General features: G+C 43.0%; 1 protein-coding gene across 2 annotated transcripts; it reads left to right on the top strand.

Moving 5' to 3' along the window:
* Positions 1-518: 518 nt before the first annotated feature.
* On the top strand, positions 519-25,318 carry LOC146692534 (collagen alpha-1(XII) chain-like). 2 transcript variants are annotated; one of them, XM_085432642.1, is made up of 16 exons: positions 519-633; positions 1,625-1,738; positions 4,324-4,473; positions 5,127-5,246; positions 7,221-7,385; positions 7,570-7,716; positions 8,981-9,247; positions 10,122-10,311; positions 16,356-16,426; positions 16,947-17,105; positions 17,378-17,497; positions 21,698-21,862; positions 22,047-22,193; positions 23,489-23,619; positions 24,737-24,866; positions 25,074-25,318. In XM_085432642.1, the coding sequence occupies exons 2-16, from the start codon at positions 1,660-1,662 to the stop codon at positions 25,082-25,084; spliced, it is 2,052 nt and encodes a 683-aa protein (XP_085288768.1). In that variant the 5' UTR covers positions 519-633; positions 1,625-1,659; the 3' UTR covers positions 25,085-25,318. The 2 variants fall into 2 exon arrangements, with proteins under 2 accessions (XP_085288768.1, XP_085288769.1); XM_085432643.1 differs by lacking the exons at positions 10,122-10,311; positions 16,356-16,426.
* The last annotated feature ends 247 nt before the right edge of the window (positions 25,319-25,565 follow it).

Below are 25,565 nucleotides of genomic sequence, written 5' to 3'. Positions count from 1 at the left end.
TTAAGGTGGCAGGAATTAAGCCACTGTTTAAAAAGCATTGTTTATTGACCCAGCCGTCTAACTATAGGCCAGTGTCCAGCCTTCATTAGATCACTTTTCACTCATCCAGATATTAGAATAAAAAGCAGCTGCACAACAGTTTAAACCCAACCTTTTTAATAAGTGGTGAAACTCGTATTTATTCTGCCCTGAAGGGAAACTGACATTAAAAATTATCCTCTGCGTTTTTGATATTTTTTAATAATTCTTTCCCCAGTCCTGAACTCCACCATCACTTTGTTCCTGCCCACTTCTCAACCACTCGGCATTGTCCAGTAAGGCGCGGTTAGAACTTTGGAAACTGCACGGAAACACGTTAACGTTGGCTGAAAGCTCATCTCTGTAGACAAACATCTACAAAAACGGACAATGTCGTAAGAGCTCGCGGTGGGGCAGGCAGAACTGGGAGCAGCCGCCCCTCCGACCTCCTCGTTAAGTAACAGATTGTTTGGAGACTCTTCACACTTGGAAGAAGGCTGCAGTCTAGGACCGACCACCTCACTCCCACTTTTCTCTGGCCGGAGTCTACAGCGAAGACTTTTTAAATTTTACGCTTGTTTAAGAAAAAGACATTTGTGTCCATCTCATCTGAAGGTCAGCTGTTTGGGTGCAATTTAAGGGGGATTGATTTACACGCCTTAATTTATCACCCGTTTAAAATCTGTGTGCTTTTTAAATTCTGCAATATTACTTTTTGTTGTTTTCGTTGTTGTTGTTTTTCATTCGGATTATATCTCTGATGTGCGTAATTGCGCACAGTGCCATGGCTTGATCCTCCATTACGCAAGACAGTGGGAAGACTGTGTCCTAATAGGAGTGAATATTGACAATACACAATACAATACAATTTCATTTATATAGCACGTTTACACTGAACAGTAAGCCGTTAAAACAAGGTAAAATAGATAAAACAGAGGAAACAAGCAAAAAGCATTAGTAAGTAGAGATGGGGAGAAATCATGATTATCCAGAGAAATGAGTAGCGATACGGCAGTTAATGAGCGTTGAGAATTAGCGAGGCTGAATAGGTAAGTTTTCAAGCGTGCTTTAAAGGACTGAATGGAGTCAGAGGCATGAATGGTAGCATGAAGATTATTCCAGAGGTTTGGTGCTACAAAAGTACGATCACCCCTAGTCTTCAGACAGAGCCTGGGCTGGGCCAGAAGTAACTGACCAGAAGATCGTAATAACGGCTGGGAGTATAGAGCGTATTTCTCATCATGCAGAAATATTAAAGGCATGACTTTACTCTGAGAGGAAATAATATGAGCCACAGAAAGGAGAGAAAAAGAAAATAACGCAGAGACAGAAGAAAGATTCTTTTCTTAAATATTTTGTAGATTTTGGTGAATTTTAGTCTTTTATATACAATAAAGCTTATCATGTGATCTTATTGCTGCTCGTGGAATAATCATGTGACATATTTCTCTCTTCAAAGCTGCGTTTTCTGGTTGTTTTAAGCATCATGTAGATTTAAATGAAGATGAAGGTGCATTAATGAGATCTGAGGGTTCATGTTCAGGGAGTAATAATAGTCTCATGAAGTCCAGAGGATGCCTGACTGCGTCCTTGGTTTCTCTCGCAGCTTTCTTCATACTGCTGAGACCAGCAGAGTTGAAGATGAAGAGCAGGCTCTCTCTGGCAGTGGTTGCTGCCCTCATGGCACTGCTGCTGTCCTCCTCTCAGGCCCAGGAGATAGGTAAAACCGCTCTTCCACCTCCCCTCTTCCTCCTCCTCTTCCTCCTCTTTGATCCAACACATCTGACTTCTTCCATCTCCCCTCTCCTCTTTCTGTCCTCTGCCTGCTGTGTGTAGCTGCACGTTTAGTCTAAATTAAAATAATGACTGAAGCGAACGTGTGCCTGTGAAGTGTTTTGCTTAAACTTCAGATTTTATCTCACGCGTATGATGATCCAATAATTCCATCAAAACTTAAACCTAGTTTTATTTTCACGATAGGAGCTTTTTATTTTGTATTTTTTAAAAGACATTTAAACCATTAAATATAGCCTACTGTGTGAATGTGTGTGTGAATGGGTGGATGACTGATTGTGTAAAGCGCTTTGAAGTCCTTAGGGACTAGAAAAGCGCTATGCAAATACAGGCCATTTACCATTTTACTGAGAGCAGTAATGCAGCTTAAACTTGAATGTATAGTTAAATGTGGCTTTGTGCTTGTGATTAAGATTTACAGTCAGAATTTTTCCTATGAAAGGTTCTCATGTAATGCTTCCCATCAGAGCCAAAGGATGTGCTAATCCTTGACAGAAGTTCCTGTTGTAACTCGAAAAAGACAAAAAGTGACTGCGTTCCCAACTCTGAGATCCTTGGATCCACAGCAGGATCCAAAAATGGATCCTTGGATCCATTATTCAGTGTTTTCGACAGGTCCATGTGGTCAGGCAGAGCTGCTGTAAGGTATTTTTAACATGCTGCAGAAACATAATGCTAAAATGCTGCTCTTTAAAAACAGCTGAGGGGGTTTAGGACTGATCAACAGTCATTCAGTGTGGATTTGGAATATTTGTGAGGATTTTTGTTTTTTCCACTGTGAGACATCTGGTTTGTCATTATGCATTACAACCTACACTGAGACATGTGAAATTTAAATTTTAAACAGGGGCATAGGTTACACAGTGTGTTAGGTGTGTGGATTATTTGTGTTTTTTTTTTTTTTTTTTTTTTTTTTTTCTTTTTATGACATCAGAAACAGCAGTATGCGACATTACGTGATGGCAGAGCTTCAGTTCATCCTTTGTCATTTTTTTTTTTTTTTTTAAATAAATAGGACAGGGGGAATGAATGAGAGAAAGAGGGGGAGAGAAAGAAAGAAAACCAAAGGGGAGAAGAGACGGTGAGAAGGGGGGGGAAGAGAGAGAGAAAAAAAAAAAGAACTCCTGGGTCACCTGTATGGAGAAAAAAAAAAACAAACAACAAAAAAAACAAACAGAGGAGACAGCAAACAACAAAGAGCAACATAATAATAGAGAAAACAAAGCACCATCACAATAAACTAGCTAGTCATAGATATCAATATTTACTAAATAATAAACGATATTGTGCAGCACGCAAGATAGACAGCGCACAGTGTGCTTTGAGGCAGCAGCCAAGAAAGCTTTAGTCCGCGTCTGTGAATACCCATGTGTGCATACCTGTGTGGATCAGCATGCTTGCATTCCAAAGGTTTCTCCATGTAATGATCTGCTAGGGAGTGTGGGGGGGCCACAGCCCCGTCCTCCAGGGTGTGAAGCGGGTATGGAGGAGATCAAAACTCCAGACATCCAGAGGCCCCCAGAACACAAGAGACCATGGAAGACCAACAGAGGGGCAGCCGCGCCACTGTTCCAGTAAGAGCTGAGGAGAGTCCCAGATGAGGGCTCGCCCAGCAGCCGCGGAGCAGAAGTCAGGGGGAGTTGCAGTGACGCGCCCGTGAGCTCCGCCGGCCCCCAGCTGTGCCTGAGTGACCGAGCCCCAGGCCGAGAGGCCGGGGGCACCCCACCTCCAAAGGGGGCCCGAGCGAGCCCCAGGCCCCAGGCCCCGACAAGCGGCCGCCAAGGAGTGAGCCGGTGTGTACCCGGACGCCCACCCCCAGGCACAAAGAACCACCAACACACCGACACCGGAGGGAGTCCGCCACCGGCAGGGGAAGTGGTGGTGGGTGGAGATAGGCCTCCAAACCTTGGAGGGCCTGAGGTGTCCCCAGAGAGGTGGCGTCTGATACCCAACCTGACATATAGACACAGACATACAGGCACACACAGACACAAACATCCATTCCCACCCTCATGCTCTCATATGCACTCACTCCACACTCAACCAACGTGGAGACAGACATAAAGAGACGCTGTACACACAATCACACTCCCCAAGCGTACTCTACAAACCGGGTCTAGGTACCCTTGCCCCTGGAGGGGGGAATTGCACCCAGACCCAGGTGGTGTTACCCTTTTCCCTGCGGTGGGGAGAGGCAGACCACCCCGACTCTGCAGCAGCAGGGAGGCCCCACACCCCAGACCGCAGTCGGACGGCCAACTCCTCCTACTAGCCCTCCCGCTCCAGCAGGCCGCAGAGAATGGGGGTGGGAGAATTATTTGTGTTTTGTAATGTAAATCTGCTTTCTGAGTTTTTGTGATGTACTCCTCTCTCCTCTTGATGTATTTCCTCTGACTCTTTCTCACTTTTCCCTCACACAATAAGACTTTAAAGACATTGTGTCTGTTGTGTACCAGATGTCTGACCCCCCCCACTACTGCCCACCCCACCACCACCACTGTTTCTGTGCAGACACTCAGTGTAACACTACAGCGAAGGCCGACATCGTGCTGCTGCTTGATGGCTCCGGGAGCATTGGCCAAATCAATTTCCAAACCATCCGCAACTTCATCGCTCACATGGTCAGCGTGTTTAACATCGGCCCAGACAGTGTCCAGATTGGTAAAGCTTTCACTGCTGCTATCGTATACTGTATCGTATTATCATACATCGGGTCTTAGTTCTGCCCCTCAGTTCATCGTTTGAAAAAAAAGAAAAGAAGCTGTTGCAGCTCCTTCTGCCTTTAATTTTTTTCTGATCAGTTTATAAAGAACAAGTCATGTCAGTTTATTTATCTGACACGTTTAAAAACAGAAAATCGAGCAAGCAGCTGATATTAGAGATGCCATGATGGAATGATAACAATACTTTGGCTCAAAGTATCTGCTGATACTGAGTACTAATCAGTACTTTAAAAAACTTAAAGTAATAAGCTGGATTCTGTACTGTGAGAACAAAAGTGAGAAATTCATACATTAAACAACAATAATATAATAACTGTTTTAGATGTGTGACAACATCAGGCTAAATTTAAACACTGGTGTCTGAAATCTACTGAATTGATGTTCTGATCAGTCTTTGAGTCACAGGGTGCTGCATGCTGCTGTTATTTTTGAGAACAAATCAATTTAAAGAAGTAAAATTACACACTAGATAAAAGAAATTGGTTGCATTTTTTGAAGTTGACTTAATTATTTAAAATGTCATATCTTGGTATATTTTTGGAAAAGTCAGAGTTGCTGTATCTTTGGTGTTTTTCTACATTGTTTCTGCAGGTCTGACTCAGTACAGCAATAAACCAAAGACTGAATGGAACCTTAACGCCCACCCCACCAAAGAATCCCTGCTGCGTGCTGTTGCCGCCCTGCCATATAGAGGAGGAAACACGCTGACAGGTAATTTTTAATTTAAAATTATTATTATTATTATTGTTATTATTATTGTTATTATTATTATTATTATTGTTATTATTATTATTATTATTATTATTATTATTATTATTATTATTATTATTATTATTATCATCATTTTTACCAGCACTACCAGCACTCACAGGGTTCAGACTGATCTAGGGGCCAGCTTGGGAGCCAACTTTGATTCATTGTTATATCACAATTTATACAAGTATAGTTTCAAGGCACTTTATACAGTGAGGTTGAAGTATGTTACAGAGAGTTGGACGCTGTGGGAAAGAAAGATTCCCTTTTAACAAGAAGAACTGGGAGCAGAAACTGAGCTTAAAATTTGGCAGGAGGGCTGGAGTTGATATATTGAAGATGATGCGCTTCCATAGGAATCGATAGCTTCCATTCAAACACAAATTAATCAAGGAAAAGTTACACATTCAGTATCACCTGATCTAACAGTAAGGTTTCTGAAAAAGAAATGTTTGAAGCCTAATCCTAAAGTAGACAGTTTCCGTATCCTAAACACAAATGAGCAGCTGGTTCCATAGGAGAGGGGTCTGATAGCTGAAGGATCTCCTTTTAGAAACTCCAGGAACCACAAGCCTGCAGCCTAAGGGTAAAGTGCTTGGCTGGGATAGCAGGAGGCCTCTAAAAGGATGGATATGATAAATCCCCGAAGGCTGAAGATTTAGTCTTCTTTAAAGCTTTCCATCAGTAATGGGGGACATCTAAAAGCTGACGTGTACCGTGAACCTACACATACGGATCAGTATCTAAGGTTTGACTCTCATCATCCACTGGAGCACAAACTGGGTGTCATCAGGACGCTACAACACAGAGCGAACACCTTCCCCACTGACACAGCGGCCAGGGAGGCAGAAGAACAGCACATCAAGAAGGCCCTGAGTAAATGTGGTTATCCCAGCTGGACTTCTGTCAAAGCGGGAAAGGCACCTAAAGAAAGCTCCAGCTAATCCAGGAGAGAAGGACAACCACTGCCCAAGCAGAAACCTGTAGTGATCCCATATGTGTCAGGAGTATCGGAGCAGTTGAGACGCACTTTTTTCTAAACACCAGGTCTCTGTGGCTTTTTAACCCCAAAACACGCTGCGCCAAAAATTGGTCCATCCCAAGGATCGGGTCCCCCGACACAAACAGAGTAACATAGTGTACACTGTTAAGTGCCAGGAGGATTGCCAGGATTTATACATCGGGGAAACCAAACAACCTCTGGCGAAGCGGACGGCACAACACAGAAGAGCTACCTCGTCAGGCCAGGACTCTGCAGTCTATTTACACCTACAGACCAGTGGACACTCTTTGAAGGATGAGGATGTGCACATCCTGGACAGAGAGGAACGCTGGTTTGAGCGCGGAGTCAAGGAGGCCATTTACGTGAAAAGGGAAAGACCATCTCTGAATCAAGGAGGGGGCCCAAGGGTACATCTTTCGCCATCTTACAATGCTGTGATTGCAGCCATTCCCCAACTCTCTGTGAATGGTACTCATGGTCTTTGATCAGTGGGTTTTGGTCAGTGGTTGTTGATCAATTCTCATGGGAATTTGCATAATTAAGATTAAGGAACTGACCTCCCAGCCCATTGTTCCTTCAGTGGGCTGGTTTCAGTCATTATGCAAATGTACTGTTTATAAGATTGGAGAAACAGTCAGCTGAGACTGAAGAAGTCACTTGGATGAGTGACGAAACGTTTCTCCCACAAAAACACTAAGTCCAGATGAACAGATTCAACTTTTGGAGATTCTTTCAGTTTAGGTAAAAATACATTGACAAGGGCCATATTTATTCCTCTCATTTGTGGAGCAAAGTGTCAGAGAAGCATTCCTTGTTGTTTCCCTCAGATGGGTCAGGCTTGTTTCAGAAGGGCTAAACAACAGAAAAGCAGCATGCAGTGCTTTGGGATCTGCACACATAACTGAAACTTCTTCCTCACTGTGGTACAGGAATGGCTCTAAACTATATCCTCAAGAACAGCTTCAAACCCAAAGTAGGGTTGCGTCCAGACTCCCACAAAATCGGCGTCCTGATCACTGATGGAAAGTCACAGGATGAAGTCATCTTAGCTTCACAGAACCTGAGAGACAGCGGCATTGAGCTCTATGCTATCGGTGAGTGAGCTTCACTGGTTTGAAGAAAAGGAAATGAAAACACATTTGAACTTTTGGATGATTGCTACCTGCATGCAGCAATCAGGAAAAGTACCTGACTTTACTAGAATGGGCTGAAAATGATCAACCAGCAGCCACTTTAGTCATCTTCCTTCATCAAACTCATGGTTTATTTTTCTCACAGGTGTAAAAAATGCTGATGAGAATGAGCTGAGGTCCATCGCCTCTGACCCAGATGACATTCACATCTACAACGTCAAAGACTTCCAGTTCCTGGTGGACATCGTTGACGAACTCTCTGTCAACCTGTGTAACAGTGTTAAGGGCTCAGGTAGGGAAGGAGCCATTTCAGCATTGTCAGAACAATTTTAAAGATGGGCCAGTAATCCAAAAGGCTGCCCAGAGAATCTAGTCTGCATCTGATCTGGACAAGACTTCTGAGACATTTTACATTTTCTTAAATCAAATAGTGATTTATTAATATTGCTGTCTCAGAGATGTCAGTCATTGGTTTGTGGACCCTTCAACTTTACCTCTATGCTTGTCATGGGAGTTAGAAGTGACCACATTTGGATAAGAGAAAGAAGTTGTCAGCTAATGTAAATAAGATGCAACCATAAAATGTACATGCTCAGAACACTGAGTAAATAATCAGTGAGTAATCAGATCATCTTAATTATTTAATGTTATCAAGGTGCATCCATGGACCTAAACATAAACTAAGTTTTGCTATGAACAACAAACTCACCAAAACTGAAGTACAGACTTCTGGGACAGTCTGTTATTGTAATTAGCTGCACAGCAGATAATTTCATTAAAATGCTCCAAGAAGCACCAACAGCACAAGCTGTTCTAGAGGTCTACTTTAGTGATTTGAATTAGCATAGGTGAAGCCAAGTGGAGACAGCTAGTAACTACGACCGCTTGTGTCTGCACCATCCCGTTAGCCATAATGGCCACATCCTTAACTTTAAGCCTTAACAAAATCCAAAGGGGTGACTTATCCAAACAGTTGTTATCGACTTATCCCAAAGTTTTATTGTACATGTACAATGACAATAAAAGGTTTTTCTGTTGTGTTCACCACCTGTACAGATTTTATCAGAACAAGTTTAAAGAAGGATCCAAATTTTTTATCCTCCTTTTTTCAAAGCACTATTGTAGTGATTCATTAATATTGTTGGCTCATAGATGTCAGTGGTTGGCTTTTGAACACTGAATACTTGCTACCCACTAATTTATGGGATCCTTTTTGAAGCCTCAATTTTAACACTATTGCATCACCATCTGAGTTGTTATGAACTAGAGTAGACTTAGTAGAAGGGCTGCTAGTTCAGTTAATGCCACAATAAGCCACATTATTTGTGATGTGACTCGTTTTTGGAGCCAGCCCCAAGTGGGCATCGGGGGAACTGCAGATTTGAGCATTTTTCAGCCCTGCAGGTTTCTACTTTAAAACAAACCCTGGATAAGTCAAATATACTTTGTTTAGGTTTCCCCAGGAACAATTTAAAGGGGAACTGGTACAACTAGTTTCTCTTTAACGAAACTGAATTATGTTGTTGCAGTATTAAAAGTGCATTCTATGTTTTCAGGCTCTGCAGATGGGAAAAGACTGAGAGTGTCAGACGAGACAGAGAAAACCATGAGAGTCACGTGGACGCCGGCGCTGGGCAAGCTGCTCAACTACCGGCTGAAGTACGTTCCCCACAACGGAGGCAAAGAAGTGGTCCAGAAAATCCCTGCAAAGGCCACTTGTACCATCATGAAGAATCTGAAGCCTGCGACCACATACAATATCACCGTTCTGCCCATCTACAAGCGCAGCGAAGGAAAAGCAAAGCAAGGAGTAGGAACGACACGTACGTTGGTCCATAGTTCAACCCTCTGAGAGACAGCACACTGCAGAAACATGTCCATCTTAGCCAAGACGTTTATACCTGTGCTCAGTCTAAAAATATGATCGCTGCTGGAACTGAACGATTAAAAAAATCTGCTGTTGGGTGGTCCCTTATTAAAAATGTAGAAGCCCTGCTTATCCATAGTTAGTAAAGTTCAAGTCTACTGAGATCAGATGTTCTCAGTAGATGCTGGATGCAATGGGCACATAGTCACTCATTCAAAGTCAATTTTTGTAAGCTTCTAATTTTAAAGGAGATCTTACATGATGAGGAAAAGTAAATCTGAGGCCCACACTAACGATGTGTGAGGATGTGTAGCCTCCAGGGTTTAATCCTCAGTACTTAAGATTGAAGAATTGTATGTATTTTCCAGGCAGTGGATAAACCTGGTATATTTGATGATTTATTCACACTTTCTCAGAGAAACCTCACACCAAGTCACGGTGCCTTGGAAAAACATATGTTTCTTTGTTCCAAGTTGCAGATTTTTTTCCCGTTTTACCACCAAAAATTTCATGGACTGACTTCAAGTTTAAACTACTTGTTAAGAGGAGTATTTTTCACACCACAGGTGCTGCAGCGCCTCCTCACGAGAACACTAAAATCACAGATAAACACGTGCTCAATAACACGCTAGCATTACTAACACACAGCATGACAATGGGCTTCCTAACGGTCGACACTGGGTTCAAGGAATTGTATTATGGACTAATGAGAAACTGGCTTGAATGTGGCGTGGCTGATCCTTAAAAACCTTCGCCAAGAGTTGGAGTTGTGTCGAGTTTAGTTCTAGGTTAGTTTGTCCTGAATTTCCTGCTGATTTCTTCTATTTCAGTGTCACCGTACAAGAGTCCTTGGAACCTTCTGACCTCAGAGCCCACCAGGACCAGTTTCAGAGTGTCCTGGGATCCAGCACCTGGGGATGTCAGTGGCTATAAAGTCACCTTTCACTCAAGGAATAATATTGACCTTAAGGAGCTCTTTATCGGCCCCGACGTTAACACAATTGTTGTAGAGAAACTCAGGTAAGCTTTCAGAGTTATTTCATGCCATACGTAGAGGATTTCATTTAAAAGGAAACAACAAATATGTGACAGTGAAGAAGACAATCAACAGGAAAAGGCTTAGATGGACACTATGGTAGCAGAACTCATTAAGTGCGCCTATGCCAAAAGGCACACTTATTATTATTTCTATAACTTGTGAACAGGATTTCTCATGGTTTGCTGTGTGGCAGGCATGATGACCCAAATGCAGAACTCATAAACAGAGGAGTAAATTCAAAATAGCGGCTTTAATGCTGGGAAACTTCACATCCAAATACAAAGCAAAGGAAGAAACTAGAAACAAGTAACAAACTAAAACACTTAAACATAGCTGGGACTAATTAGATATGATAAGATATGATAAGACAAGGGGAAGCAAAAATAGATACAAGGACATGAAACAAGGGACCATCGAAGTAAAACAAGCAAGAAGAAAAACAGAGTCCAAGGCACAAAACTAGGCACAAGAGTCCAAATAACAAGGAAGGTGGCAGTGTTGTGGGTGAATCAAATCTGGAGGCCGACAGCGTGGAAAACGGTGGCAGCGCAGGCAAAGAAGATCCGGAGGCCAACTGATGGTGGAGTGGCTACCACAGGCAGTTGATTGGTGGTTGAGTGGTTGATGGAGTTGATGGTTTGACACATTCTCAAGAGTCACCAGCAGAGATGGGAACCGAGCCCCCAATGGGAACAGACAGCAGGTGCGGCTCACCTGAGCCCCCACCGGGAACAGACGCAGAGCCAGCAGGTGCGGAGACCTCTGGTTGAACAGCTTAGCAGGTGGCTGAGTTGATGACTGACCAGGTGGCTGAGCAGATTCCTGAGCTAGTGACTGAGCTAGAGATAGAAGCAGTGGTTTAGTGGTGGTTGAGCCAGTTCTCCTGAGCTCCCAGAAAATGAGAGAAACGTCTGGACAAGCTCACCTGAGCCTCCAGTGGAGACATTAACAGGTGAAGGCCCTTGCCGGGTGCTAGCCACTCCACCCGAGGAGTAGGTATGGGTTCGGAGGTTGGCTGTGTCCTGGCAGGCCTCACCTCAGGGACCGGCACAGGTGCCGGGAGAGGGGACACCGGTCACTCCCACCCAAGGAATAGGTACAGGTGCAGCAGTGAACTGGTTCTTGGCCGCCCTCACCCTGGGGACTGGAACAGACAGTGGCAACAGCTGGGCAGCTGCCGTCCCCACCTGAGAAGCTGGTACAAGTGCAGGGACTAGCAGAGCCTCAGCTGGCCTGGAAAATAGAGCAGGGACCAACCAGGGCCTAGCCCCCCTCACCTGGGAAACTGACTCCGGTGTAGGTGAAGGCTGGACCAGGAACAGGAACAGAGTGAGGCAGGGGAGCAGGCTCGGATGCAGCGAAAATAGGTTTTAGACCTTTTCCACCACGATGAACAGTTTTGAATGTCGAGAAGAGCAAAAGAAAAATAGTCATTTTCATTAACCACTGGCAGTTGCTCAGTGAATTAAGAGTGTCGGCGGCGTAAGCACCGCTTTGTCCGGGGGACAGAATTGAGCTGTGCCTCCAGTGCGCAGGAGGATTTCCAACTGAAGTGGACGAGGTTTGGATGCTCGCGGAGCAGCAGGTGGAGTTCTATGGAAATTCTGCACACCTACGAGAGCCAGATGTAGGACTCATAAATTCAAAAGAGTTTATTAGTCCTACACTTTGAGTAAACTCAAAACGGCAGCTTTAATGCTGTAAAACCTCACATCCAAATACAAAGCAAAAGAAGAAACTAGAAACAAGAAACTCAAACTAAACCACTAGAAAATAAACCAGGAACTCAAAACTAGGAGTCGACTTGGCACATTGAGGGAAGAAACACACAGCATAGTGAGGGTGCAACACAGAAAAAAACAAGGAAAATGCATGGCTTAAATGCACAAGGGCGCAACGAGGGAATGGGAAACAGGAGGGAAACACAGCTGAGACTAATTAGACATGAGAAACGAAACTAGATACACTGACATGAAACAAGGAACCGACAAAGTAAAACAGGAAGTTTAACACAGAGACAGTGAAACAGAGAGACATGACTGACCGGGGAGACATGACCGAGGGAACAAGGAACATGGAGACAAGACATGAATCATGGAACACAGGGAGGTCATAAACTAAAAGCTAAAAAACACAACAAACTTAACATTTAAACAGAAAACCATCAAGATAACTCAAAACCATGAATAGCAATAATCAAGGAATACAAATAACACTGGATCACAGAAGGCCTTCCCTTAAAAAGACATTTGGATGGGAGCACATGTTGTTCTAAAACTTGTAAATACCTTTCAGCGTTGATGGTGCCTTTCCAGATGTGCAAGGTGCGAATTCTAAGGGCATTAAACCCTCCTCATCCTGTCAGAAATGCACATTTTTTAACTGAGTGCTGTTAACATGCGCTCCCTTTCCTCTTTAGTCTGGGGAATATGGTGTCCATGTTTTTTTTTTTTTTTTTTTTAAATCACTTCTGATTCATCTGATCACATAACAGTTTCCCTCTTTGTGTCATGGTTATTGGTCCTTTCGACCCAGCATTTTGAGTTTCTTATGTTTTTATACCATTTTATGGTTTATTATTTAAGGTTCATATAGGTAATCCCAAGTTTATTCTATATTAGCTTTTGTGCATTTTGGCTCCTCTCGTGTCTTTGCCCTCTGTGGCCCCTGCTGTGTATACAGTGGGGCAAAAAAGTATTTAGTCAGCCACCGATTGTGCAAGTTCCCCCACTTAAAATGATGACAGAGGTCAGTAATTTGCACCAGAGGTACACTTCAACTGTGAGAGACAGAATGTGAAAAAAAAATCCATGAATTCACATGGTAGGATTTGTAAAGAATTTATTCGTAAATTAGGGTGGAAAATAAGTATTTGGTCACCTCAAACAAGGAAAATCTCTGGCTCTCACAGACCTGTAACGTCTTCTGTAAGAAGCTTTTCTGTCCCCCACTCGTTACCTGTATGAATGGCACCTGTTTGAACTCATCATCTGTATAAAAGACACCTGTCCACAGCCTCAAACAGTCAGACTCCAAACTCCGCCATGGCCAAGACCAAAGAGCTCTCGAAGGACACCAGGAAAAGTATTGTAGACCTGCACCAGACTGGGAAGAGTGAATCTACAATAGGCAAGCAGCTTGGTGTGAAAAAATCAACTGTGGGAGCAATCATCAGAAAATGGAAGACATACAAGACCACTGATAATCTCCCTCGATCTGGGGCTCCACGCAAGATCTCATCCCGTGGGGTCAAAATGATCATGAGAACGGTGAGCAAAGATCCCAGAACCACACGGGGGGACCTGGTGAATGACCTGCAGAGAGCTGGGACCAAAGTAACAAAGGTCACCATCAGTAACACACTACAACGGCAGGGAATCAAATCCCGCAGTGCCAGACGTGTTCCGCTGCTGAAGCCAGTGCATGTCCAGGCCCGTCTGAAGTTTGCCAGAGAGCACATGGATGATACAGCAGAGGATTGGGAGAATGTCATGTGGTCAGATGAAACCAAAGTAGAACTTTTTGGTATAAACTCAACTCGTCGTGTTTGGAGGAAGAAGAATACTGAGTTGCATCCCAAGAACACCATACCTACTGTGAAGCATGGGGGTGGAAACATCATGCTATGGGGCTGTTTTTCTGCCAAGAGGACAGGACGACTGATCCACAACACACCGCCTGGGCAACAAAGGAGTGGCTCCGTAAGAAGCATTTGAAAGTCCTGGAGTGGCCTAGCCAGTCTCCAGACCTCAACCCCATAGAAAATCTGTGGCGGGAGTTGAAAGTCCGTGTTGCTCGGCGACAGCCCCAAAACATCACTGCTCTCGAGAAGATCTGCATGGAGGAATGGGCCAAAATACCAGCTACTGTGTGTGCAAACCTGGTAAAGACCTATAGTAAACGTTTGACCTCTGTTATTGCCAACAAAGGTTATGTTACAAAGTATTGAGTTGTATTTTTGTTATTGACCAAATACTTATTTTCCACCCTGATTTACGAATAAATTCTTTACAAATCCTACCATGTGGATTCATGGATTTTTTTTTCACATTCTGTCTCTCACAGTTGCAGTGTACCTCTGGTGCAAATTACTGACCTCTGTCATCATTTTAAGTGGGGGAACTTGCACAATCGGTGGCTGACTAAATACTTTTTTGCCCCACTGTATGTGTTTGTGCCTTGTTTCCCTCTTCTGTGCATGTTTTCCTCCTTGTGTTCCATTGTATGTTACCCTTCATGTCTCCTCTTTCCTGTTTCCTGTTCCCTTGCTCCCTCTTGTCTGCCTTTCCTCCACTCCTCTGTCAAACTCACGTGTCAGTCTTGTGTTCCTCCGTTTCCTGTTTTACTGTGACGGTCTCGTGGTTCTGTGTTTGGTGTGTCTAGATGTGCTTCCACTGTGGTGTCATGTTAATTTGTGTCAGCTGTGTTCTCCGTGTGTTCCCACTTCCCTCGTTATCCTCCTGTGTATTTATGTCAGCGTCTCCCACAGTTCTGTGTCGTGATCTCCCCTATGTGTCTGTGAAGGTTCTCAGTCATCCAGGTCATCGTAGTCAAAGGAGCTTGCAAAGAAAAGCGTCTGGACTTCTTTAAGTTGCTTGAAGACGTTTCACCTCTTCAAGCAATTCGCATGATAAGGTGGGGCCAGGTTTCACAATGAACACACCCGAAACTCTGGCTGATTGGGACCCACGCCCAGTTTCACACCTTGGCTCAGGCGATTAGAGGATCATCAGGGGGTCCTTTTGTCCCTCTGTGGGGGGTCACTCCCACTAGGTTTATATCTGGGACTCTCCACCATTTGACCTTAGAACTGAAGAAGCTTCTCGGATGAGAGGTGAAACGTCTTCAAGCAACTTAAAGAAGTCCAGACGCTTTTCTTTGCAAGCTCCTTTGACGATCTCCCTTATGGTTGTGTGTTTCTCCACGTGCTTCCCTGTGTGTTTTATTCATATAAATAAATCTGTGGTTTATTTTTTTAGTTTACTTTCACCTCTCTGAGTCTGTGCTAGGGTCCTTTCCTGCCTGCTGCATAGCCAAATTATGACACTTTGTCTTAGTCCATTTTAAAAGAGCTTCGGCCCAGAGAAGACAGCAGCATTTCTGTTAACTTATAAATCTTTCTTTGTATGGTAGAGATGAATGGATGAAAAGAGGAAGTCCACAGACAAGTTTCATGGAGGACATTCAGAGGGTTGATGTGAGAGAAGATGTAAGGGATAGGGTGAGATGGAGGCAGATGATCTGCTGTGGTAAAAAAACAAAAAAATTAATGTGGTTAAAGATAAGGGTTAGATAGTGACTCTAACAACTTGCTATGAAAATACAGGTTATGGGTTCCTACAGGAAGGCTATAGCAAACTGGATACAGTACATGAAAGTAGACTACTAACCTTTTTTACAGTGTTCTTCCATATTACTTTATGATTGCACAAAGACTGATAGAAATGTACATTTTTACACTAAAATCATTCATTTTGATGTGCGGAAGTTGTGTTTCTGTGCTTAGACTTTGTGTATATGTGTTAAACACATAAACAGTGCTAATGTTTAGGTAGCAACTTAGCTAGCTGAATACAGGATACAAGGTTGATGCATAGTAATAAAAACCGTAAAGCTTTTCCAAAAATAAACTTTTGTAGTCTACATTGGTACAATGATTGCCGATTGTATTCTGATTACAGCAGGCATGCTGTAAAACAACAGGTAAAACCTCCCAAATCTGTGTTTTAGCACTTTAAGCTAATGTAACGTTTTATAGTGTATCTACTAAACTTACAATTTTCTTTTGTCCGAGTAACACTGAACACAAACACATTGTTTTCAGAGAAAACTCCTTCAAAGGGAATCTCTTAAGGGGTAAAGTTACATCTCAGTTTGGAGTTAAAAAAGTAAATATTGGTAAATGGTTTACCACTTAGGTTAGTTTTATAGATTTTATAATCCAACTTGTTGTTATTTTGTGTGTGGGTTTTTTTGTTGTTGGTTTTTTTTAAATGCAAAAATATAATAGAGCTTTTTTTTTTAGTTTAAAGTGTGCAGGAGATGAAAAGCCGACCCTCACGGATGAACCCAAATCTCCTCCTCTAGATCCTTCTGGTAAAAGCCGCCAAAAAACTTCTCACCGCACTCGTTAGCAGGCCTGCAGAGCAGACGCTCTCTGATCTCTGACATTGAAGTCAGAGATCAGATTAGTGCCAAGACTTTGATTTATATGTTCTCACGCGGAATTGAAGTCGCTGTCGCTTTGGGACTGAAACTTGGCACAGATGATTACGATTGGATGAAATTATATAGAGATGCTTGCCTCACATTACACTCACACAGGGATAGCACTATCCTTACTATCTCAGTGTGAGTGTAATGTGGAGCAGAGTTATATTTGATCAAGTGTTGACATGAACATATATAAACTGCACAACTGACCCCCTCATATGCTACAGCACTGAGCTTTAATGGCATCACTATAAGCATATGTCTTCATTAGCTCCTTTTAGAGCTACATTAGATTACTCCTGAGCTCTGGATCTATTGACCAAATGTGTCTTTAGTCATGCAAAAGTAGAAATTTCCTATTGATAAGGTGTCTCACTAACCTCCTCTTCTCCCAACACCACAGTCTCTGCAGACACTCAGTGTAAGACCACAGCAAAGGCTGACATCATGCTGCTAGTCGACGGCTCATGGAGCATTGGGCGCAAAAACTTTAAAACCATCCGTAACTTCATCGCTCGCCTGGTCAGCGTGTTTGACATTGGCCCTGACAGAGTCCAGATCGGTAAAGCTTTCACTGTTGTTACTATAACAACAAGACTCACATGGAGGGATGTTTTCCTCCAGACAGCTGTCTCTCAGTATTTGCCTAACCTGAACCTCTTGTAATCTCAAGATATTCTGCTCATATCTGCCCATTTTTATTTTTTAAATTTACTAGAGTAGCTTTGCATGAGTCACAATTAAATCTACCCTAATCTAACCCTAAGCTCTGTCTGAAATAAGCTATTTAACACCAAATCAGAATTGCTTTATCTAGTGTTGTATTTTCTGCAGGTCTGGCTCAGTACAGCGGTGACCCAAAGACTGAATGGCACCTGAACACCCACCACACCAAAGAATCCCTGCTGAATGCTGTTGCCAACTTGCCATATAAAGGAGGAAACACCATGACAGGTTTTTTTTTTTTATTACTTTGGCCTTGCTATCACTGACATGGGTGCCAGTGTGGGAGACAAATTTAATTCATTTGTATATACTGTGCTTTCAAAGCACTTTACATAGGGCCAAACCCTTGGTGTGAGACTCAGCCACAGTGGAGAACGATAAGCTCACTTTTAAAAGGAAGAAACTTCAGACAGGTATGAGAAAGACAATGGACAAACTACCGGCGAGAGTAGACACAAAGTTAATGAGATGCAGCAGGGCAGAAAATTCATGGAGATTGAAAGAGAGGCGAGACACACTAAGCATACAAGGTAATAATTCAACAAGACTTTTATGTTATTACTCAGTTTTATCGGTTGAAGGTGAATGGGTTGCGTGAAGATATAAGCAGGATGATGAGGAAGAAGTGAACCAAGGAGAGACACAGAAGTAGTACAAGTTAAAAGCGACAATACACTGGGAGCAGAAGCTGAGATGAAGCTGAGCATTGAACAGCTAGAAGGAAAATCTGATATATTGCAAGATGATGATCTTCCATGGGAATCCATACCTACAACTCAAATACACCCACATAGATTAATAAAGGTCCCTCTATGAATTGCTACCTTGTTGTGATGGAGGGGTTTTAATATAATTCATTTTTATTCTATATTAATCACATTTCTTTTTGCATGAGGAAACAGACTGGAGAAAAAACGGAAAATATATGCACTTAACATGTTTATCAAACATCTTGAACATTCACGTCAACAAAAAACTCTGTAAACATTTATCCACTCTCTCTCTGTTACTCTTGCACTTCAAGTCCTTGAAACGAGGAACCAAAGCTATGTAAAGCGCATGTTCTCGCATTAATATAGGACGTATATTAATAGGTCTGCAATCTACTTGGCAATTGTGTCAGTTAATATTTTTGAGGTAGACTTACTGTGTCCCCGATGCTCTGTGAGTGGTTTGTCGCAGGCTGGATGACGCGTTAGCCAAAGTCCTAGCTGCATCCCCGACTAACGTATGCTTTGCGTCAATGTGATATTTTATGATGGAAGCGCTTTGGTGAAAGAAAATGCACAATGTGCATGATACTTTATGTCGGTCAACTTTTCCTTCTTATTTTTTTTCATACTCAAATTTCCCATTGAGAGGGCCAATGTGCGTTTATCATCTTCCATATTGAGTTGATTGGTTCAGCAGTCACTACCAGATCAACTGCCCATTTGCGCGTGTGTGAAGGTGCTTGGACAAACTGCCCGAAATGCATTGACAGAAACATTTCAGGGATTTTGAGTTATTCTGCACTCCAGATGCGTTAATATGCGTTAGAAATTTTAATCGTGTTGACCGTGATGGCGGATTAATTTGTGTTAATGCGTTAATTTTTACAGCACTAATATATATAAATAAGTAAACTATATACACAGTGTATGAGTCACAGAAACATTATATTGGTGCGTAGAAAGGCAGTAATACAATATAATATATAAGTAAGGATTGAAGGGCTATGGTCATTTAGCATGGGGATAGTAATTGCACATCTGCCAGACCAAAATATTGCACATATTGCACACGGGCCAAAATATTGCACAGAAAAAGGGAAGACCAAAATACTGCATATGGAATGGTAGCAACATAGTCAATAGCAGCGACAGAGTGATTGTGTGGGAGAAGTTTGTTCACACTCTTAATTTGCATTGAGAGTTGTGATAGCTGACAGGAAGACGCTCTTTTTTTAGTCTATTGTTTTTGCACCTGATGGATCTGAACCTTTTTCCAGAGGGCAGGATGTTGATGAGGTGGTGGTTTTATAATCACATTGGCTTTGGAGAGACATCTCAAGCTGGCAATGGAGTCCAGGGGGGAGAGTGGACAGCCGATCACATTCTCTGCAGTTCTGATGACTCTCTGGAGTCTCTTCTTATTGGCTGTTGTGCAACCAGCGTACCACACGGAGATGGCATGCATCAACACACTTTTGATTGTGGCTCGATAGGAGGACACTAGTAGGTCAGTCTGCAGCCTCTTCCATCTCAGAACCCTCAAGAAATGGAGGCACTGCTGGGCTTTCTTCACTAGGGCTGATGTGTTTGTGGTCCAAGATAGGTCCTTGGAGATGTGGGTACAGAGGAACTTAAAGAAGGGCAGCCTTTCCACATAGTCACCCTTTATGGATAGGGGAGGGGGATCAGTTTTTGTCTTAGGAAGTCCATGACCACTTACTTGGTTTTCCTGGTGTTTAGGGTAAGGTTATTGTAGTTGCACCATTCTGTCAGATGCTGGACCTCATCTCTGTAGGCGGTGTCATCATTGTTGGTGTTCCTGAAGGCTCTGAATGTTGTAGCACTGTCTTGGTTGACATGTCTCTACAATGATGCATGGCAGATCAGGGCAGTAGTTCCCATCTTTAAGAAGGGGGACCGGAGGGTGTGTTCCAACTATAGGGGGATCACACTCCTCACCCTCCCTGGAAAAGTCTGTGCCAGGGTGCTGGAAAGGACAGTCCATCCCTTAGTCGAACCTCGGATACAGGAGTAACAATGCAGTTTTTGTCCTGGACATGGAACACTGGACCAGCTCTTTACCTTCTCGAGGATACTTGAGGGTGCATGGGAGTTTGCCCAACCATTCTACACGTGTTTTGTGGACTTGGAGAAGGCATTCAACCATGACACTTGGAGTGTCGTGTGGGAGGTGCTTTGGGACTATGGGGTGTCTGGCTCATTGCTACGGGCCATTCAGTCCTTATACAACCATTGCAAGAGCTCCAGGCTTCCCTTGGTCACCGGACATGTTCGTAATCTTTATGGACAGAATTTTAGACGTAGCCAAGTGGCAGAAGACTTTCACTTGGTGATGGCCTTTAGCTCGCACTGGAACAGTTTGCAGCTGAGTGTGAAGTGGTGGGAATCAGCATCTCCCAATCTGAGGCCATGGTCTTCAGCCGGAACAGGGTAGAGTGCAAACTCCGGGTCAGGGCGAGCTCCTGAACAAAGTGGAGTATTTTAAGTATCTCGGGGTCTTGTTCATGAGTGACGGGAAAATGGAGTGGACAATCAATAGACGGATTGGTGCTGTGGCTGCAGTGATGCGGATGCTGCTCCGGTCCATTGTGGGGAAGAAAGAAGTTGAGTGATTTACCGGTCGATCTACATCTCTACCCTCACCTCACGAGTTTGGGTAGTGACCAAAAGATCAAGGTCGTGGATGCAAGGAGCGGAAATTAGCTTTCTCCGAAGGGTGGCTGGCTTGTCCCTTGCTCCCTTGCTGTATGAATAGGAGCTACTGCTCCTATACATCAAAAGGAGTCAGTTGAGGTGGTTGGGGCCTCTGACAAAGATGCCTCCTGGGTGAGGTGTTCTGGGCATGTTCCACCGGGAGGCTGCCCCTTTACTGCCCAGGGCAGAATCAGGACATGCTGGAGAGATAAAATCTCTTGGCTGGCCTGGGAATGTCATGGTGTTCCCCCGGGCAAGCTGGAGGATGTGGCCAGGGAGAGAGAGGTCTGGGCTTCTCTGGTTAGGCTGCTTCCTGTGTGCCCTGGCCCCAGATAAGTAGAAGAAGATGGATGGATGGAGATTAATAAAGGGTTTAACTTTAAAGCGATCATAATGCACAAGTAAAAAGGCTGCAGCCTGACAGCTCATCAGTTTGTTACCTGTTGAAGTTCAGCATCTTCCTGCTAAGTTGGGGTCAGCATTCACGCAGCTTTCACTCTGGGTTCTTGGCTAGCTTAGTGTTAGCATGTTGTCTGGCTGGCTTAGCATTAACATGCTGTCCGTGCAGATACTTGCAACAAGCCAAAGTTGTGTTAGCAGCTTGATCCAGCTGTTTCTTTCCTAGAAGCAGTCTCCACTTTGCCATCAAACTCTTGTCCCATTGTTCAATAAAAATAAGAGTAATGTCCATATCAACACTCTTAGACTGTGCCACTGTTTTCGTCCTCTGGCACGTGAACTGAAATCAGCTGATTGTGGAGCATGTGTAAGAGAAACCGCTAAGTGGGATCAATAGGGAAGCGGACTAACAATTCTGGGGAATTCAATTACAAGAAGCAGTTCTCGATTCCTATCCCTGATAATGGACACATTCAGCATCACCTGATCTAGCTGTAAGCTTTCTGATGGGTCAGGTTTGTTTCAGAAGGGTTAAAAAACAGAGAAGCAGTGCTTTGTTATCTGCACACATAAATGAAACTTCTTCCTCACTGTGGTTTAGGAATGGCTCTGAACCATATTCTCCAGTACAACTTCAAACCCAACGTGGGGTTGCATCCAGACTCCCACAAAATCAGCATCCTGATCACTGATGGAAAGTCACAGGATGAAGTCATCGTAATTTCACAGAACCTGAGAGACAGCGGCATCGAGCTCTATGCTATCGGTGAGTGAGCTTCACTGGTTTGAAGAAAAGGAAATGAAAACACATTTGAACTTTTGGATGATTGCTACCTGCATGCAGCAATCAGGAAAAGTACCTGACTTTACTAGAATGGGCTGAAAATGATCAACCAGCAGCCACTTTAGTCATCTTCCTTCATCAAACTCATGGTTTATTTTTCTCACAGGTGTAAAAAACGCTGATGAGTATGAGCTGAGGTCCATCGCCTCTGACCCAGATGACATTCACATGTACAACGTCTACGACTTCCAGTTCCTGGTGGACATCATTGACGAACTCTCTGTCAACCTGTGTAACAGTGTTAAGGGCTCAGGTAGGGAAGGAGCCATTTCAGCATTGTCAGAACAATCTTAAAGATGGGCCAGTATTTCAAAAGGCTGCTCAGAGAATCTAGTCTGCATCTGATCTGGACAAGACTTCTGAGACATTTTACATTTTCTTAAATCAAATAGTGATTTATTAATATTGCTGTCTCAGAGATGTCAGTCATTGGTTTGTGGACCCTTCAACTTTACCTCTATGCTTGTCATGGGAGTTAGAAGTGACCACATTTGGATAAGAGAGAGAAGTTATCAGCTAATGCAAATAAGATGCAACCATAAACTGTACATGCTCACAACATAGGCAGAGATACCTGCTAATGAGCGCTAACTAACAGATAAAACATGTGAATAAGCAGGTCATCTTATTTATTTACGTTTATAGAGGTGCATCCATGGACCTAAACATAAACTAAGTTTTGCTATGAACAACAAACTCACCAAAACTGAAGTACAGACTTCTGGGACAGTCTGTTATTGTAATTAGCTGCACGGCAGATAATTTCATTAAAATGCTCCAAGAAGCACCAAACAGCACAAGCTGTTCTAGAGGTCTACTTTAGTGATTTGAATTAGCATAGGTGAAGCCAAGTGGAGACAGCTAGTAACTACGACCGCTGTGTCTGCACCATCCCGTTAGCCATAATGGCCACATCCTTAACTTTAAGCCTTAACAAAATCCAAATGGGTGACTTATCCAAACAGTTGTTATCGACTTATCCCAAGTCGATTGATCTTATTTTTTTTTTTTATATATATATATTTATATCAATCTGTCTTTACTTCTGCTGTAAAGTTGGACATTTTATCATGGAAGTCTATAGGAACTGACTCACTTTTTGACTCTGCCTCAAGTGGACACTAGTGGAAATGCAGTTTTTGGCACCTCACACCCAGAGGCCGATGCTTGGTATTATTAGGCAAACACATATTCATCCAGGATTTAAAACAAATGAAGCAGAAAGTTTACAGCAGTGTGATTTAAATGTAAGATTTTAAAGTTTAAAACTGCAATTTTCACAAGTAAATAGCTGATCAAAGCTTTTTATACAAATCAATATTTAAATACTGCTCTGTCATTTTTAGACATTTTAGTCATCACTGGTGGTGAAGGTCACATGGAAGTGTAACCAAAACCCAGTTTTTAAGTGAAGCAGATGGTCAGGAGTCTCGCTGTCAGAAGAGTGAGAATAGCGAGGGCAGGTTTATGGCGGCAGAGTGGTAGTGGGTTTAAAAAGGAAAATACTGAACATGCTGTCCTTTCGTTCCTTTTTATGTCATACTCTAGAGGCACCCACCAATCTGGTGACCTCAGAGGTGACACAGAGCTCCTTTCGTGCCACCTGGACTCCACCCAATGGCACCGTGGAGAAATACGATGTCACTTACATGATGACAGCTGGGGAACGCATTGAGAAGGTGAGATTAAACTCTCCCCCTCATGTTAGTTTGAAACAAGAGTATGAAAGTTTCTGATTTCAACTGTCACAATAAATTTAATTCATATTGATGATAAAGCTGTTATTTAATTTATCTTTAACAATCAAAATATGAAAATGTACCCCAGAGGATATACAGCATTAACCCATGCGCTAACCCGTGTGCAAAATCAGTTATTTTGGTAGATTGTTCTAACGCTGCACCAGGAGAATCGTTAAACTTAACTCGTTAATCGAGTTCTACTAAAAATAATGTTTAAATGTCTCAACACCTGTCATGGTGCTACAGAATTAAGCAGTGAAACAAATGACTTCAAACTTCCAACTCTTTGTGGCAGCCCTCCTGTCTGGGGTGAAAAAAGTACAAAGTGTGATGTTTCTGTTTGGTACTGACTGACTTGATCTCTGTGTCAGGAATATTTCTTAATAATTCATTAACAATCGCTGGACAAGGACAATTAAAAATAGATGGTGGCACTGTTTGTTGGCCTAATGATGTCATCAAATCAATATTAATGAACAAAAAACAATAAAAGAGGCTGGGATGGACTTAGCAGTAACTGTGGACCTTACACGGTAGAGGGAGGATGAAAAGAAATAGTGTGCCAGCTTCACACCTTAAGTGCTGTACAGAAAGAGGAAGTGTGGAAGAGACTCACACTGCTACTGGCTCATCCTTCTGTAGCCAAGTCCAGTAGCTAGAAAGGATCAATCAGCCTAAGGCAATGTTTAACAGTGACATAATCCGTTATCCAAGTGACGTAAATTTCATCATCAGAGCATTAACATGTTGCAAGACTCCAACCAAACATGTGTAAAACAACCTGAATGTTTAAGAGGGCAGACTGCTCGTCCATAGCATGTGCACTTCTCTGTCCACAAATAAGCACACTGTCACCAGCTCATGAACGCAGCACAATAGATTTAGGCTCAGCAAACTATAATCATCTAATGATTAAAAGGTGAGAGCTGTAGTCCTCTCGACATCCCAAAGGTGAGTCCAGCTGTTGGTTTGAAGTATTCTTCATTAACTCGAAGAATACTTCATTAACTCGTTCACTGGTCACAGAATAAGAACCAATCCTTTATTGTTTCAGCTGCAAGTCAATGGATCGGTGAGCACGGTAGTGCTAGAAAATCTAAACCCTCTGACTGAGTACGTCATCAGTGTTTACGCTGTGGTTGGCAAGCAGAGCAGCGAGCCTCTCAGGGGCACTGAGACCACCCGTGAGTGTTTCCTCTTCTGCTTCTCTGCTGCTGGGTGTATGGACATGTTACAGTCTGTAATGTTGGTTATACAGAAAACTTAATACAAAATTAAAGAACAAAAATAATGCATCATTTTATTTAGTACATGGAAACTATGTTTGGTGTTCAGATTAACGCGCACAAAAAAGTACATTTTAATCTTCATCTTTGAACTCTTCCTTTCAGGAGATGGATAGGTGCCATTTGAGCTGGTGGAGGCGTCATTCAGAAGGAAGTTTAACTCCTCTGCTTCAGCCGTATGGTCCCAGTTCCCCCAAACCAGTCAGCCACTTAAAAATACTCCATCTGTGTTGGACTACGTGTTTCATGTTGTGGCATTTCAAAACACATTTATAAATGTGACCACATTACAATTCTTGTACTCTCTCTCTGTTGACCTGAGGATCAATAAAAACAACATGGCTCTCATGATCAACAAACCAGTTTGTGGCTCTTTGTGTGTAGAATGGCTGACTGTTGGTGGATAAAGGTAAATAAATGGTAAATGGACATAGCGCTGTGCTACTCTCCTAGGGCACTCAGAGCCTCATTCGCCCATTCATACAAACACCTTCTTCTGTGCTTTCAAGTGCTTTCTATCTAATATTCACACACAGTCATACTCCAATGGATGCATCAGAGAGCAACTTGGGGTTAGTATGTCGCCCAGGTATATTT

This window comes from Copadichromis virginalis, linkage group LG15, assembly GCF_057382275.1.
Source record: "Copadichromis virginalis isolate Kocher_CV1m ecotype Utaka linkage group LG15, C_Virginalis_male_GT1.1, whole genome shotgun sequence".
Lineage (NCBI taxonomy): Eukaryota > Metazoa > Chordata > Actinopteri > Cichliformes > Cichlidae > Copadichromis > Copadichromis virginalis.
Note: the sequence above shows the minus strand (reverse complement) of the source record. Positions and strands in the feature narration are given on the sequence as shown.